This window comes from Microcebus murinus, chromosome X (assembly GCF_040939455.1).
Source record: "Microcebus murinus isolate Inina chromosome X, M.murinus_Inina_mat1.0, whole genome shotgun sequence".
In the NCBI taxonomy this organism is placed as follows: domain Eukaryota; kingdom Metazoa; phylum Chordata; class Mammalia; order Primates; family Cheirogaleidae; genus Microcebus; species Microcebus murinus.
In genome coordinates, this window is record NC_134136.1 from 84,832,100 (window position 1) to 84,850,352 (window position 18,253).

General features: G+C 42.9%; 1 protein-coding gene across 1 annotated transcript in view; it reads right to left on the bottom strand.

Annotated features, from left to right (window-relative positions):
• Positions 1–6,216: 6,216 nt before the first annotated feature.
• Positions 6,217–18,253, bottom strand: part of ANOS1 (anosmin 1) — a 160,294-nt gene continuing 148,257 nt past the window's right edge. Inside the window, exons 10-14 of the mRNA XM_012782461.3 lie at positions 17,143–17,237; positions 14,199–14,370; positions 13,155–13,375; positions 11,854–11,995; positions 6,217–10,420 (exon numbers count right to left, since the gene is read on the bottom strand). Of these exons, the coding sequence (XP_012637915.2) occupies positions 10,362–10,420; positions 11,854–11,995; positions 13,155–13,375; positions 14,199–14,370; positions 17,143–17,237 (689 nt within the window). The 3' untranslated portion in view covers positions 6,217–10,361. The remainder of the gene's footprint in view (positions 10,421–11,853; positions 11,996–13,154; positions 13,376–14,198; positions 14,371–17,142; positions 17,238–18,253) is intronic.

Consider the following 18,253-nt stretch of genomic DNA (forward strand, 5'->3'; position numbering starts at 1 on the left):
CTCAGCTTTAAAATTATCGCCAGCTCCATAGGGTAGTTGTAGAAATGAATGAAAGAACGCAAGTAATGCACTCAGTACCTTACAGTCGGCCCGCAGTCAATTTTAGCTCTAGAGGTTAATTCTCTTAGTAGCCTCTCAAGTAAACTACAGCAAACTAGAAGCATGACCCTGTGATTCCCTGAAGTGGGGACCGCTCCGCAGAGGAATGCAGGATGAATTCCTGTATTCAGAGTGAAGCCAATTGCACTTGATTGGCTGCTGTGTCAGATGGGGAAGGAGATTTAGGGCATGAAAAGGTTAAACCAGCATCAGTTTTGGATTCCAGGCTAGTCTGGTGCTCTGAGCATAATGACTGATCAATTCTAATCGGCTGTCTTTGCCCTTAAATCACTACCAGCTGCCCCTTGAAAGCTATTTCACAAGGCCCAGAAAAGTCATTTCTGCTAACCAATACTCTACAACACCCAAAACTATATTCGACGAGCCCTGTATTTTATCAATATTTCTCAGGATAAATTCCCAGTTATACCTAAAAGAAGATTGAAAGGAAGATGCTTATTATATCTGCACCTATATTCATGTACACGTATATATATATATATATATATATATATGTATATTTACATGCATAATCCTGTCTATAGCTACATCTTTATAATTTAGTCAAGGAAAATGTGTGGGGAGGTAAAACTTCAGTTCTCTCTGGTTGCAATCAAAATGCGATGCTTCAATATGACTTTTTGCTTCTTTAGCTCTGCAAGCGGGAGTGCTTCGAACATTTACCGTTCAATACCTCCTCAAGGTCTGGAGAAGCGTTCGTTCGTTCGCAGCACTGGGCACATATTCGAATCACCTGGGGACCCTTTAAACTAGCCCTGATGTCCGCATTTCCCTTCAGATCTGAAGATGCCCGAGCGCACTGGTCGCCTTCAAAGCCCCCCTGGGAATTCTAACAGGCAGCCCGTTTTGAAAGCCTCTGACCCAGAGGCAGGGTCATGCTAAGAATCAGAGCCCATTGTTCCAAACTCAATATTTAAGGAGTGAATTATTCTGAAACTCAATTTTCTTTCCTACTTTGGGGAATCTTTAGCTTTCCAAACAGTATGAATTTCAATGTTCTTTGTATTTTCTCAAATCCACTTCTGGACTATAAATTTGCACCAGGATTCCTCTCAGCTAGGGGAGTGATCTTTCAAAGCTATAGAATTACTTACACATAAATTTAATTTCCTTGGACAAGACAGATTGTTCTAGACAGACTTGTGAGGTGCTCTTATGCTTTATGCAAACAATCCATTGACTAAAATTCAAGACAACATCAAATGCATATTAAGTCGATCATTTCTATAGCATTAAAGTTAAAACCAGCACCAAGTAAATTGCACTCAGCCTTAGGGAAATGTGCAAACATATACAATACATCCTTAAAATTCATTCTTTGAGTAATTGTGTGTCCATTGAAAGGTGGTTGATCTGATTAAAACACAGTGGCTTGTACACATGTGATAAAATTGCACACAATGAAATACATGCAAACACCACATGTGCACACAAGTGTGTGCATGTAAAACCCACGAGATCTGAGTAAAGGATATGGTTTGTGTCAAAGTCAACCTCCTGACTGTGATACTGCACTATAGTTTTGGGAGATGTCACCATTGCAGGAAACTGGATGAGGTATTCGGAACAATAATCTCTATTCTTACAATTGCATGCGAATCTACAATTTTCTCAAAGTAAAAAATAAAATAAAAAACAAAAATACTCCTTTAAAGGAGACTGGCAAACCATAGAGGGCTTGGATTGGAATTTAAAGTTGACAAAACACAGGAAGCCCTCCAGACTACGTCAATGCCATGTACGGTAAACTTCTCCTCAGCAACGTTTAATCTAGCATGCTCCCATTTTCAAACCCACTGAGACATCCAGATCTGATCTCCAGCCCTTAGTTATTTTGTGAAAGTTCCAAGGTCTTCTCCACTCCTTGCCCACTCACCTTGGTATTAGTCTTGCTTTGCCCTATTTTCTAAATCTCCTCTTTGTTCTAATTTTTGTCTTCGTTCTTAGTCCTTTCCAAGTTCCTCTTACTATGTTCTCTGTAGGTTAGAACCTTTTGTTATGAAGATCCTATATCAACTGCTCTTTTCCTCGTCTTATCCTAAAATACATTCCGTCACCCACAGGGATTGAGTATCAAGAAGGGTTGGTGCGAATGTAATGAATGCACTTACTTTTTTATTATTAATAGTGGCACTAAATTGTTTTAGAGACTACAAGCCCTCTATCCCTGACCTTAGTCATGACATTTTAAAACACATACGTGTGCACACATGGAATTTTTCAAAGCACCTCCACATGACAGTCTTCATGGGAACCGGGAAGACAGTGGCAAAATCCTAAGTTTGGAAGAGAAAACTGAGCAGAGAAGGATGGGCATGCTCCTTTTGTCAAGGCACAACAGAGAGGGCCCAATTCTTATTCTTTTTATAATTTTTGCTCTGTTACCCACAGTGACAGGTTCCATCATTGGCTGGCATTTGTAAAAGTATCTGATTTATAACAAAGCTGTTGTCTCCAGACACATTTGGGTGACAATATCTCCCCAAAGGAAACAACAGTAAAAATATTCCTGGGGTGTAAGTCCCCGCCAGGACACTCCACGAACCCTAAGAACGTGCTGATTCTGTACCTGAGCTCAAGAAGTGAAAGAATGTGGCAGAAGGTGGGTGTTTGTTGCAATCCTCAAGGCGGGTGTCCGGGCCTGGAGCCCCAAGCCCTCTGACCTCTGAAGGCCACTGGGTGAAGCACGGAGAACCAGAGAGCAGTGGGAGGTGCCGGGCGTGCCGCTCTGCTGATAGGCAGGGGTGAAGCCTCAGATGGTGGAGGGGATAAGGACTTTGGGGACATTTGACCCTCCGAGGCCAGAGACAGGGTGGAGTCAAGTCTCGTGGGATAAGCACATTAGGAAGCTGGCAGGGGACACAGGCGGGTGGGGCAGTTGCAGCAGCCATTGAAGAAAACCAAAATATTTCAACCCAAAATATACTTCTTGGACGTATTTTGAGATGGCTGATCGGAGGCCCTGCAGACACTAGCAGCCCTGCAAAGCTGGATTTTGCGGGGGACATTCGCATCTGCAGAGAAAATGCGCGTGGATGCAGCCAGGCTTTCTCTGAGCACCTCCGGTATTGGGAATCTAGGAAAGATGGACCCAGACTGTGACATCTTTGAAAGTCTGGAAGAAGAAGCATTCGACGTCCACTCTCTCTGAGAGTCGCGACCTAGGAGGTTTAATCTCTCCAGCAAGACCACCTGTGCCAGGCAGCCTCCTCTCCTCTCCCTTCCGTAGCCTGTTCTGCCAGGATCCAAGCCCCATTATTTCTGCACCCTTACGACGGTATAAAAGTGTGAACCATCTGGCCATTTCTCTGAATTCTTCTATTTTGTAAGACTCCCATACACAGGAGTAAATTTGTGCACCTTTTCTCGTGTTAATCTGCTTTTTATCACATAATTTTCAGTGAAACTTCAGAGGGCAAAGGGGAAGTTTTTACACACGGCACCGTCAGTAACATTGCATGTCATATTCAAGAGAAGCTGGGAACAAAAGCTACACTCGCTGACACTTCCTATTTAAGATCTAGACCAGTAGGATGTTGTGTATGGCATCATGTTTGTTTAGGTTTCATTTGAAAAACCAGAGATAATTTACACTGCAAGAATCTCTAGCCACTGAGATGCCTAAGAAGCAAGAGTCATTAAGCTGTATTTATATTAAAATTGAGTATGACACACATCTGGGTCTGTTTTTGGAAATTAAGTGGTATTGCTAATATTTTCTTTTTATTGTGCCAACAGTCACATCCCATAAAACGAACCATTGTAAACTGTACAGTTTAGTGGCATTTAGCGCATTTATAATGTGAGCAAACCCCACCTCTGTCTATTCCAAAACGCTTGTATGCACCCCAAAGGGAAATCCCATACCCGTAACACAGCCTTTTTCCATCCACCCCTCCTCCAGCACCCGGTCACTACCAATCCACTTTCTGCCTCTGTGTAATCCACTCTTCTGGACATTGCGTGTAATGCAGTCATGTGACATGTGACCTTCTCCTTCTGGACTCCTAGGTGGTATTTCCAATATTACTTAAAACCATTGCACCACCACTGCTTGAAAACTGCTGAGCACCAACCACAACCATCTCTCTAGGTGCAATGGCTTCTGGCTATCCATGAACACAAAACGCACTTTTAAGCGATTTTTGGCAGGAAAAAAGATTCATAACTTTTAAGGAGTGACTATAAAACAAGAAAGCAGGGATAAATGGCCCCAGAAAAGACTCAGGAACCCCAGCCTCAAATCTAGGAGGCATTTTTATTCCTGTCTTTTGCTCCCTGCATGTGCAAGTTAATTCAGCTTCTTCCACATGACCATGACCGTGACCGTGACCGTGACCATGGTATTTTTACCTGCTCTCCGTGGGAGTTTACCTGGACTACTAGATCCGCCTCCACGTTTGTCCTTCCACAGGCCCTTGATGGGGCTCAGAACACAGCACCTGGAAATGAGGCCTCAGCAGCAGCCTCCAGAGAGAACGTGTCCCTCTGGCCTTCTCCCCACCTCCCATGTCTCAGCCTCCTTCTCCCCTGAGGCAGCCACAGGGACTAGACTCCCTCTTCCCCAAGGTGGCTCATAAAAGCCAGAATCCCTTTTCCCAAACGCTGGCCATAAAACCTGAATTATTCCATGTAAAAACTGGCCATAAGGAAATTCTCTGACTGCCTTGTTTGGCTATAGATCATGAGACCCCCATTCCAGAGAGGGTCCCGCCCCACACCCAGAAGGAAGGACGCCGCTCAGAGAGGCCAAGAAGTGTCTAGACAGACAGAGTCCCCTGGTATCTTTGGGTCTTCATTCTGAAGGGTCCCGTGTATACACACTCAATAAAATTAATTTCTATGCTTTTTCTCCTATTAATTAATCTGCCTCTCGTCAATGATTTCTAGGGGGGCAGGAGCCTTTGCCCCCACATTTTCTACATAAGAAACCCAGAGTGAGAGTCTAAAGCAGGGGTCCTCAAACTTTTTAAACAGGGGCCCAGTTCACTGTCCCTCAGACCACTGAAGAGTGGGCCGCACCGTGGGCCCGGGACGAGTCGGCTGCTAAGCAGGACAGGCAGCGGCGGCAAAAACGCCCGGAGGGCCAGGTAAATATGCTAGACGGTCCGCATGTGGCCTGTAGTTTGAGGACGCCTGGACTCTAAAGTGTTAAACATGGCGTGTGCTAACCGTGTAATGACTCCAGACCTCTCACGCCAGTCCCCCTCTGACCTCGGGGCTCCCCCACCCAGGATGAGGCCCCGTCCACCCTGCAGAGGGCTGGCGTCCCCGAACATTGACCGACTGTCCTCTGTGCGTGAGACACAGAGTCACCGGGTGACACGATGCTCTGTTTCCTTTCTACCAGAGTCCTCACCACCCCATGGCTTTTTTCGGGATTATTATGTCTTGTTTATTTATTGTCTGCCTTCTCCTACCAGAATGCAGAACCCATGGAAACAGGAGGCTTGCCTTTCCTGGTCAATGTTCTGGCTCTTGAGCTAGAGGGGCAGGGAATAATAAGGTAATGTTTGTTGGAAAAAATGCATAATCACATAAATCAGTGATTTTATGCAGAAAAAAATGATCCAAGTTCCCCCTGAGTAACACCATTTTATTTCTTATGCCTTTCCTTATTGCATAAGCGTTCTTTGAGTTCATCAGCAGCTATGCTATCAGTCTATTGCGTGTCAAAGTGGGGATGTACAAACCCCTCAAAACCCTTCTCAGATGGTGGAGATTTAAAGGCCTTCAACACAGTACGTAGTATTGAAAAACAGCGACTCGGGTGAATGCTTCTCAGCATCGCATCTACCTAGAATTTTGTGGGTAAATCTTGGCTGTTTAAAAACGATTTCAAGTTGAAATCGTTGATTAAAAATGCCACCAAAACCATCAGGAGTGACGGTTGTGAATATGATGGAAGAACTCTGAAGTGTTGATTGTCAAACTCTAAAATACCTTCATTAGGATGAAGCGCTGTCTTATTAACATTGACCAGACTTCAAATTCCAGTCATACTGACGTGGAAAGTTAGGCTTTTTGAATCTCCCTGGAAGCAGAAACTGTTAATTTTTCTGCTTCAACGAAAGAAAAGTGTTTCCTTAAGAAATAAATGAGTGGTATCGAAGGGCAGGTTTAAGGATAGTTTATTACTGAACCAGTATGTACAAACTCCAACATGAAAATAATGAGTCACAGAATATCAGACTATTTACAATACTTTTTTGTTTTTTTACAAAACATTTTTACAAGATTACTTCTCTCTAGATAACATGACAGACATACACAAAAATCAACTTTTTTTTATTACATACATAAATAAATATTGACTTTAAATGACCACTATAAGGGACATGAATTCGGCAGATCGTTTGGATGAGAAGGTAGCAGTTTTGTTATCTGCACACTACAATATAACCGAGTAAAGAGAAAAAGACAATACCTTTATATAGACCTCTGTTAATCACTCTGTGAATTGTGAAACTTGCTAAGATACCCAGAAGAGGTAAGACAGTCATGAGAGTCCATTCCATACCTGACACCGCACCTAGCCATGCAAAGTTGTAGAGAAGAGTCCACACGTTTACGGATTCATGTATATTCTACAATGAACTTTAAAGAACATGCAACGGATACTTAGCCACTGTGTTCTGGCTACAATGTGATTTAGAGTTACCTGCAGTCATGGAAATGAGCAAACTCGAGGAACCCAAGGTAGAAGGAAGGGCATTAAATAAACAAGTCAGGATCCCAAGGGACATTCACAGATACATGGAGCAAAATCAGGATTTGTACTTGTAGGACACAGACAGAAGTCAAAATCCAGTCTTTCCATCAGGTTTTTTAGTGGGTATACAAAAGATGTGATTTCAGCCTCACAAGTCAAATGCAGTAACTTCTTGGCTGTCCTGCAGGTCTTGGGGCTTGTTCCTACAATTCGCAGGGTTCCTTATAAAGGGAAAATTCTCATCTGTTCAGTAATGATCACTCTCTGGCAGTGGTTCTCAACCAGGGTTGCTTTTAGACCCCAGGGGACAGTTGGCAATATCTGGAGACATTGTTGGGAGTTTCGACTCAGGGGAGGGGACAACGGGCATCTGGTGAGTGGTGACGAGGGATGCGGCCAAACACCCTAGGGGCGCAGGACAGCCCCCCACGGCAGAGATGCACCCACCACAAAGGTCAGCAGCGCTGAGGCTCAGATAACCTGCTCTGTAGCCAGTTACGTGCTCTGAGGGTTCCAGGAGAGAGGTGTATTTTTAATCCTTGAACTTTGCTTAACAAACATTGCAAAAAATTAACTGCTATCAACTTTGTCTTCTCTAATATGTCATCTTGAAACCATGAGTGACTCAAAAGGGCCCACATTGGAATGCAAACATCGTTCTGTAGAGTTCCAGTTAGAAAAAGAGGGCAGCGCAGGTAAATGTGTCATGCAGGTGCCAACGCTTTAAATGAAGGCAATGCCCACCACGGCCGCAGAGCACCTGGAGATCACCACCTGCATTTGGTGATCGGATTTTTGCAAACCTCAATTTTATAAACAGTCACTACTATCATTGGATATATTTTCCTCATAGTAGAGGAAGGCATCTCATTTCAACAAAACATATTAGAGAATTAGGCACCAAAATTATGTTTTTAGGAAAAAAAAACCCAGATTTTTATCATTTTATGAGGGCACATGCATTTTTAAAATTCACAAATTTGTTACTATATTTTTTATCATTTGAATATTATTGGAGATTATTAAAATTTATAAAAGAAACTTATGCTTTTATTACCTTATCAATAGCATCTTTCTTCCAATAACACTAATAAAATTGAAGTTATAAATATAGCAAAATTAGAAGCTTATAAGAACGACTTTACATTTTGTAAGGAAGATGTGAGCTTAAGAACCACTATCTGAACTAAAAATATATTTATTTGTTCAATGTCCATTACCCAGACAGAAAAACATAATTAAATTTTATAAAATTAAATTTTTATAATAATTTAATAGCATTTTGTATCTATGTATAGACTCCCATATTTCTAACTATGCAACAGGATGAAAATTGGCTGGTATAAATACTTGGATTTGTTCATGACCAATTCGTATAAAAGATAAATGTGTAGCCAATAATGAACAGTTTTAATTTTTGAAATTCTAAGCACTTGCCATTCAGATGCTGGTAATGGCGCTAGGATAAAGCATCATTTAAGAGGGGTGTCAATGGCACCAGTTTGCTCAAGCTCAGGGGTGTTTTTAAATGAAGGCTGTTTCCTGTTCTCTCCATTCAAAATTCTCGGAACCGGGCGATCTCCCAACACACTGTGATAAGTGCATTCCAGCCCGCGACGGGAGCTGCAGAAAACCATTCAGGACCAGCATGAACTTTCCATTCTGACATTTCCAAGTTACGTGACTTGTACAAAGCAACATTCCTGCATCATTTGCTTTTAAAACATTGTAACACACAGGAGACAAGTTTCAGTATCTATTATCACAGTATCTATGTTTATAGCTTGTGTTGCCTAAAGATACCCATCGTCTTCATAAAAACAGTTTCCCCACATTTTATCTTGCATCCGCCTTCAGAGACTGCAGCGCAGTCTGTCTCATGGGTGCAGTGAGTGCTGAGCTGCCCACGGCGCTCCGGAACGATCAGGCGTCTGCACACCTTCCAGAAACAATCGAACAGCAAGGAGGCAAGTCTCACCAGCAAAACCTAAGAATAACGTTACTCGTTTTCTTCCCGCTGTAACTGGAGAGATAACGAAACGAGGAAGACTTTCTTTCGTAGTGTTTAATTTTGATAAATCACTCTTTCCTCAATGAATCAGCGTTGATGGGGAAAATATATTATCCTTGCGACCTTTAGAAGAACTACATCTTTATCCACCACCGCTGAGCTATGAAAACAACTTTTTCAGTGGTTCATACTCAGGGTATATTCATGTACATACATGTGTCTCTGTGTGTATATATATATATGTATATCTATATATTTGTATATATATGCACATTTATAAGTATAAAGACACATTTCTATGTGCATTTCAAACCGTGTATGTGAGTATTCCTTCAAGAAAAAGCTATGTTAAACTAAACATCTGTGTGCTTTAGGTTATGCCAATACCCACTGCAAGCCCATGTATTGAGAACATGTTTTGACTTAAGTTCATGCTGCAGGGGTAGTTTGGAACATGAGAAATTTTCCAAACAATAAGATATAATAGATTTGAATGAGTATAGGTTAATTAAAGGCAAATAATCACCCTTCTCTATCAATGAAAGTCCTTTTTAAAAAATGCATTACTGAGACTATTTTAGCATACAAATAGCTCACTTTGATTAAGAAAACACAAATCTCCATAAAGATTTGAAAATGCTCAACAGTTCAGGTTCTTTCATTGAAGCAAGAGGTTTTGTGAATTTTCAGGTGGTTAAGAAAAAAAGAAAGTGCACCAAAAGGTGCTATTCTACAGTGAGGAAAATAAGGGAAAATATAAATAACATACCAGGAAAATCTCTCATATTACAGGACGAAATATCAAAAAGCATCCCCAGAAAAGAATTTTCATTTCTCCGAGGCAAAATCTGATTAGCAGCCTAATTCATGGAGTCCCCTTGGCTTGAGTGTGTTTTTTAAATCATAATTTACAGATTGAACTTTCATTTACATTTTATAAAAAGTAGCATAGCACACTTGAAATGGGAGCATTTTTAGATTTAAATTCCTTGGTATATTTTAAGTTACAAATTCTCAGTTAAAAAAAAAAAATCACCCATGATGAAAAAGATCATACAAAAGATTTGAGTACATAGTGCTGTATAATCTTAGTTGATCTTTCAAATCAAATCAATAATTTAATCAAAAATATATTTTATTGATTGAATTTATGCTTGCTGTAGGCACGAATTGTCTATGTGTTACGCTACGTCCTGGTGAGAGTTAGCTGCACCAAATTCGGGGAAATGTCAGTTCTGAAATAATTCAATAGAGATGGGCGAAGCCACGTATGGAAACACAATTTAAAATGAAACAGGCCTATTCTTCATTTTCTCTATTCTCACAGGGGACTGGTGACCGGTTGACCGCTGGTGGCTTGTTTCCAGACGGGTCTGCGAATGACAGGAGAACTCACTGCACGACAGGTTCACGGGGGGGCGGGGCCTCTGGGGAGTTCCTACTGCCTCTAGGAGTGCGGTGCCTGCTGGCTGCCGCTCCTCAACACCCAGGCAACTTTTGAAACTCTTGCTGACCAGTTCAGTATCTTTCTGGAGAAGGCTTGTAATGATGTGGGTGACGATGTTTAAGGTGGGGTCCTGAAAAGTGACAAAAGGTAACTGTCACATCACTAGATCCACACCGAGTAAACAGTAGAGACCCATTTACTTGTCGTGAAAACTTCGGATCCAGGCAAACGTCCCCTCCTACGACCGACCGTGTCTTTCCTGTTCTGAACCCGAGTGTGCAGACTCACATTCCTGACCTCTCTTCCTCTGCCTGCCCAGTTTTTCTCTTCATCTCCCCTTCATTCCTGCCCCAAACTGTAAAATAACTAGAGAGAGAAGACGAGTTCCTTCCCTGAAGCTTGTAATTATTTAAGCAAACCATGATCCTTTTTTTATTTTCTTAAACAAGTTTTAAAAATTAGCAAATAATTGTATTGTGTACAATTTTGATGAAGAAACATCAGCAAAGCATTTTCTTCAACCCTAAAGACTTTAAGGGCTGTCCAGCTCCCCCACTGTGATGGGTTTTGTTTGTCTTCAAATTATACGCATACCAAGTTATGGGCACAAATGTGATCCATCGTTTTCAAAAATCTGAGTTAAAAATATTCTTAATTCTCAGTTTGCTTATTAACACACAAATCTTTAGACATTACTTTTTAAATTTAAGCCAGAAAATAAGTAAACAAAATACATAATTTAAAAATCAGCAAGAAGCTACTTGTTTTGAAAGAGCATATGAGAATTTTCTTTTTCTAAATTTACTTGATTTAGCAAAAGTTGAGTAGACAGATTTGGGTCATGCCATGAAGGAAATTCATGTTCTGTATTAGAGGAAAATATATGTAACAAGAAAATAAGTTCCTTAGCAAATACTATTTCCTATACTGCCATATTGGAAACTCTTCATTTAAAAACATTTCAGATTGCTATGAGACTAAATATTTTTTCCACATGTATTTATGTACAAGAGACAAGGAAAAAGCATGTATTATGTAGGGAAAGAAATGCAAGAAAGGAAGAAGGAAGGAAAAGAGGAAAGGAAGGAGGGAGGGAGAGAGGGGGGGAGGAAGGAGGAGGGAGAGAGGGGGAGGGAGAGAGAAGGGAGGGAGGAAGGAGGGAGGAGGGAGAGGGAGGGAGGGAGGAGGAGAGAAAGAAGGGAGGAGGGAGGGAAGGGGAGGGGAGAAAGGGAGAGGGGAGGAGTAGGGAGAGAGAAGGGACAGAGGAGGGAAGGAGGGAGAAGGGAGGGAGGAGGAAGGGAGGAAGGAGGGGAGAGGGAGAGAGGAGGGAGAAGAAGGGAGAGAGAGGAGCAATTAAGTATTAGCTATACTATTCTTGCTAAATGTAGCTGGAATCAAATCCAATAAGTAGGTACAAAGGTGAGTAAGTATTTCAGATAAGGAGAATGCCTTATTTCTTAGAAGTCTGTAATAATGTATCTCTTTGCTTCCATTTTTCAGCAAGACTTTTCTCTCTGTCCCCGAGACCTGTCAAACCACCTGCGTGCCCTGACGCCCACTCACGGTGTGCTGCTGAGGGCGGGAGGGCGGGCGTCCGGAACGTCTTGACCGTGGCTGGCCCCTCCCCGCCCGTGGTCAGCACTTGGACTTCCAGTCGATAGAGGGTGGATGGCCTCAGGTTGGGCACTGTTAGAACATGATGATCCTAAGGAAGCGACATAAAATACAGTCATCAATGAATGACCTTTTAAGACACAACACACAACGTACCCATAGTCACAACAGCTTCGTCCGCCAGTCTAGGGGATTATGTGCATGCATGTTGGGTTGGTCTTTAAAGTCAGGCTTTAACTACAGAATATTTCCGCTCATGTGCAGGAGTTCTCCGCCATGTGGTTTCTTAGCACCTAGCTCAACTCTTGGCAGCCTAGGACACTTGGCAGACTCAAAATGTGCCAAGGGGCCGGTTCTCAGGGCTTGCTCCGGGATTTTATTTATTTTTTACTCCTTAATATAAGACTTTCCCAGGGTTTAAAGTTTTCGGCTGCACATCTTGTGATGTGAATTCCTGATAATCCAAATTTCAGTGAATGAGCCAACTGTTTTTCTTAAAACACAATATCTGTCATTGCCCAGAAGTGAAAATGTTTATTTTTATGCCAACACATTCTTTTCAAAACTCAATAAAACCTGGTACATTCATAGAATAACTACTCTCTAATTTCATGGAATTTTTCCTTCTGGGATTTACATCTTATATATATATATATATATATATATATATATATATATATATATATATATTTTTTTTTTTTTTTCCTTTTTGTATTTTTGCAGCAGGACTTGGCTATTCTAAGGGCATTTTCAGAGAGAGTGAAAGCCCACACATTTTTTTTTTCAAGCCAAGGAATTAAGTGCCCTGGAAGACAGGCCAACTCATTACAGGCTCTAGCCAAATTTGAAGGGGGAAAAGAAAGAAAAACAACAAGCTTCTTTTTAGCTGTTTTCCCCCCAGTTCAACACTTCCAACAGGGCATGTCCACTTGGGCCAGAGAGACATGGAGTTAATGAAGATAGAAGAAAATGGCTCAATCCCTTGCATATGACATAGACAGGATAAGATCTAGTCAAGAGCTGGCTCCAGTAATCAAGATTTGCCTGGATGACAGCTCATGGGATTTCCTAACTCTTTATAACACCTGTGGCGTGGCAATGCCAGCAACATGATGCAACGAGAAGGAGAGAATGCGGAAAGAAGTTTGCATGGTACAGCAGGCAGCTGAGAGACCCCCACCCCTGACGATAACTAAAAAAAAGGTAAGAGACAGCGACAGCCCAGGCACAGGACATGAGATGGCACCTACTGAAGGCAGGATCTGGGACTGTGAAATGATACTGTTGGGTAGACTGTTCTGTCTGCTCTCTGTGGTGACCTCTGCCCACGTCACTTGGAATCCAGTCATGGGCTGATAGAGATTGGCCTTGGCCATCTTCCAGGAAAAGTGGCCCGTGATGTTAAAGTCCTGGACGATGAAGGAAGCAGAAAGGTTCTCCGGCTTGGCTAACACTTTGGAAAGAGCGTGACCTGTGGCAGTGCAGAAACGAAGGCTGGGGTTAGGAGAGAGCATGGACAGGGGATGGATTTTATATCCGCTGCAGGGATTTTCGGCTGCCATTCATTCATTCTGCAGCAAGGAAGCGGCAGTCTGACCTCATTCTTTGAGCATGGGCTCAAGCCATCACCCTTTTGACAAATGGGGATAAGTGGGTAGGAATCTTATTTTTATAACTTTGTGCTAAATGCTTCCTCTAATGCTTCGGGGATTATTTTTTAGAACCCTGCTTTGGGGATGGCAGAAAGGGAGGAGTTTAGATTCTGGCAAGACTCAGCTCTTAAAGAGCAGCAATGACTGCAGTGGGAAGGGTGAAGGTTGAAGTTATTATTAATAGAAAAGTTATTAAATCCGGGACATTTAAAGAGCCCTGGGTAGTTTTTATCACGGTAAGAAAGGGGCTTTGGTCAAAAGGGTGGTGCAGACGTGCAGACGTGAGGTTTGGTGGGTTGATGTAGAAAAGTTCGTGGAGATAACACATACATCAAAGGGGTAGGATAAAAATAAAATAACGTATGCCAAAGCTTGCCGAAATACAAGCAGTATCTAAACATTTGCTTTCATCTCCAAAAGGATGATATTGCCCACAAAGGACATCTTTCCAATGTTGTTAGGGTTCTAAAATAATACAAACATTCCTACATATCTTCCCTCCAAATTGGGCCATCATTTTACAACTTAGAAAGAGGGGCACTTTGAGACTTTAGGGTCTTATGAAGTAAGGATTGGAAATGTTTTCAAAGTGGTGCTGACATCTTAGAGCTGGACGTGGAGGTCCTTCGGGAAGACACGTACCTGCTTCTCCAGGGCAACTAACATGCTTGTGGCTTTTCCCCTTCAGAGCGGAGCAGGGCGGAGTGGCAAAGAAAACGGTCTCTGCCTTCGAGTGCCCCTTTGGCCGGATGGGTTGGACAGTCACCTTATATTTGCAGGAGAATGACAGATCTTGAAGAATTATATAATTTTCCTAGAGCAAGAGAAAGAGAATACGCTAGCAATAAGTCTCATCAAGGAGTTGAAAAAGAAATCGGCAGGAGTTGGAGTCATATTCCAACAGGGATATTTGCCTATATCTGGAGGGTGGGCACTATGGCTGTTATAGAAAGTGGAAAGGAGACACTGTCTACGTTTTGACTGATGACAATTATTAATCACTCTCATGGCCATGGGATGCATCTTGTAGCATGAAACAGTGCCGCAGCGATCCCCCATCAGAGCGGCCGGCTTCCGAGGTTCGCAGCCAGCACTGAGTCCACAGAGGCGCAGGTGGGAAGTGTAAGGCTGCCTGGTGTTTGCAAAATACAAATCTAATTTTTTTTAATTAAAAAAAATTTAAAACCCCCCAAAAACCTATTTCAGGCTTTTCGGAGACACAGAACTAGCTTATATATGTTTTCCTGTTTAAAAACATGATATATTGTTTAGCCATGGCTCTTTTCCCATTTTGGAATGCTGTTATTGCTCTCTGCCATAACGGGATTAAATATAAATAAAACAGGCTAAACTGCTAAGGAGTCAGAGGCTTCGAGTGTAACTTTAACATGACAGATGGCATGTTCTGTGATAACAGTTTGCAACTATATTTCTTTTATGTTTGGTGAGGTTCCACGGAGCTGCTCTATGTTGTAGTTATCATGTCTTAATATGTGTGCGTAAAAGGTGCAGACGGAGCACGTCTGCCTGGCAGCCCTCACGCAAACGGTGGGCGTTCCTGCCATGCAGCAGCAGGGCTGCGGGGGGAGAAAACACAAAGCAAGAATTAAAATAAAAACGGAGGCTCGCCAGGCGTGGTGGCTCACACCTGTGAGCGCACAGGTGGCTCACATCCTAGCACTCTGGGAGGCCAAGGTGGGTGGATTGCTCAAGGATTGCTCAAGGCCAGGAGTTCGAAACCAGCCTGAGCAAGAGCTAGACCCCCGTCTCTACTAAAAATAGAAAAAATTAGTCAACTAAAAATGAAACAAAAAATTAGCCAGGTGTGGTGGCTCGCACCTGTAGACCTAGCTGTTTGGGAGGCTGAGGCAGTAGGATCGCTTGAGCCCAGGAGTTTGAGGTTGCTGTGAGCGAGGCTGATGCCACGGCACTCTAGCCCGGGCAACAGAGTGAGACTGTGTCTCAAAACACAAAACAACAACAACAAAAACAGAGGCTCGAGTCCTTCCTGGGTTACCTGAGGCAGGAGTGGAAGCTGCTGCAGGTGCAGCCGGGTATGCTCAGGGCAGATGCGGGGAGAATGCCAGGGCTGCTGCCCTTGATCTAGACGGGGACATGAGTCAGGGCGGGCCCAGCTCCACATGGAGTGGCAAACCAAACAGTGCAGAGAAATCAGCTCAGTCCAGACCCCCCAGCCTGCTGCTGTGTCTCTTTGGGAGTCTGAGCTGCTTCTCTTTAGGAAGGCACCTGCACTTTATGTGGCACTAGGCTGGAACCCAGGCTTAGCCGTGAAGGACTCTGCTCCGCAGGTATGCCGAGAATGCTTTCATGTGGCCCAGAAGGCAGACGTCTGCGGCAGTTAAGCAAATTAGCCAGTGCTTCATCCTACCATGAAAGTAAATTAATTGGGCCCAAAGGTCGATTAAAAATGAAAACAGACAAGTTGTAAGCCTTTCACAGTATGCTTTTTTGAGACTTTGATTCTTATTTCTACCAGATACATTATATATGCTCCGTGAATAGCTATTCTCACTGTCAGAGTTAATGGAGGTGCCAAGCCTAGGACAGGATGGCCACGTGGCCACAAGCCAGGGTCCGGAGGGGTCCCGGGCATGTGCCACTGAGCCAGGGGAGCCTCACCCCTGCCCACAAAAATTTCTAATGAATCCTGCTTCCGTTTGATTCTTTTTCTACTTTTAAAACAGCTTTCCTTATTTCGAATGTCTGCTTAATTTCTTAATGAAGGTCACAAACTTTGGGACTAACTTAAGGATAAACAAAAGGAGTAACTTGGGTAAACTGATTGAGACAAGTCAAATCCAGAAAGAAAGAAAGAAAGAAACAAACAAACAAACAGAAAAAATAGCTGTGTGTTTCTGCAAAACCAGTGACTTGTTTTCTCTGCCTGTCTTGAAGTTATGTGATCACATATGATCCTAAACATAGTGTCCTGGTTGCTTTAGAAAGTGTTCAAGAGGAAAAGGTTCCAGCTACATATCCCAAGCCATAATACTGTACCTTTGGGGCCATGTTTTTGAGTTTTTTAAACTGTCCTGATTTTTGACATGTTCATTGCTGCTGTCAACATCGTGTATGACACAATGGCCTCTTACACATGTTGTGTTGGTTTGCTGATTCTAATCTATAACTCATGTGTTAATCCCAAAATATCCAGAACGATATTCTGAGTAGTATTCAGTTACTACCCCCAAAGAGTTGAATGCTCTCTTAAAGTTAAATCTCAAAATATAGGCACTTGCTGTGCAGGACAAGCAGCATGTCCCATTGACTGGAGGAACTGATGGCACTTAAGGACGTGGCAAAGAGAGGTGCAGAGTGAGAGCGTCACATAGAAATTCAGCATTTTAGGGCTTGCCCTGTGTCGCCAGTGGAATAAGTTCTCCATGCAGTGGTGTGCATGGATGAAAGAATGGATTAGTGACTGCTAGATTTTCAGTTTTCAATGGGCTGTTATTCGATAGCCCATTTGTGAGAGTGAGTTATCCATTTTACATATCTGGTTTGCACATCGTCCCGCCCAGCTATACACACACAGGTCAAGTCAGTCCAGAGAGCATCTTCTTACGTGGGTCATGCCGGAGGATGTCTCCCATCCCGCTGTTTTGTTGTGGGCACACGCTTCTGGAAACCACTGCACGTGATACCGGTTGACGCTGGGATCTACAACATCAGAACACACAAACGAAAGTAACGGCCTGGAAGTTACATCCCACGTAGTCCACTGTTCTTAAACGTGAGAGAATAGGAAGAGAGAACATGAAATTCTACAGGTGCCCAAAAAATGCATCGGTGAGCCCAAGGAGCTATAATTCCGATTATTTAGTGGTTAAGAGTAAAGTAAGTGGAAAAAGTAATAATACACTGCGAAAAGAAAACCTGTGTTGAAATGCAAGTACTAAGTAGGAAAAAAAAAACAATTAGCAAGGTAATAGCAAAATGATTCTAAAGGAGCCTTTCTTGAGAATAAGCTACCCATGTTTTTAGGGTACGCCAAGTCCTGCAAGAAAGGGTGACACTCAGAGCAGCTCTCTTCACGCCTGCTGTAGGAGAGAACCATTAGAAGTCTCTCAATCCTATATTTTTTGGATAAAGATGAGAAACTTTTGGACCCACAAAGAACAAAAGCAAATGTGAAGCATCGGCTATTCCTATTTATTTCCTGAAGTGCGGCCACAAGGCAGCTCCTTTGTCAGGAGGATCAGGATGTTCAGCCCCCTCTTCCCCCTTCCCTTCCGAGCGTCTGATCCCTACTGAAATGTGACTTGCTGGCCCCAAAGACAGGCAGGAACACTGGCCTTTCGGACATTTGCATTCCCAGGTGGGGCAGCATAGTTTCTGTGCATTTCTGTACTTTGGACAATAATGTGGGGGCAAGAAGGGGGAGACAAACCGAGGACAAGCGACTCATTGAGTGTGGGAAAGGAGCTCTTGACAGGCTCAGGTTTATTAATCAGCCCAGTGAGTCCGAGGGGTGTGAAACGGCGCTGCTTTGCTGGCGATTAACATCTCGTCCCGGACGCTCGCGCCAAGCGTTTGATGGGGGTTTTCAGAGGGGAAAACTCTTTGATGAAATTGGGTTGATCTAGTGGGAACTTGCTCTGAGCACTTTGGAACCAGAAAAGAAGAACTTTTAATCAGAGAAAGGAAACAGATACAAAGTGAGCACCCAGGGCGTT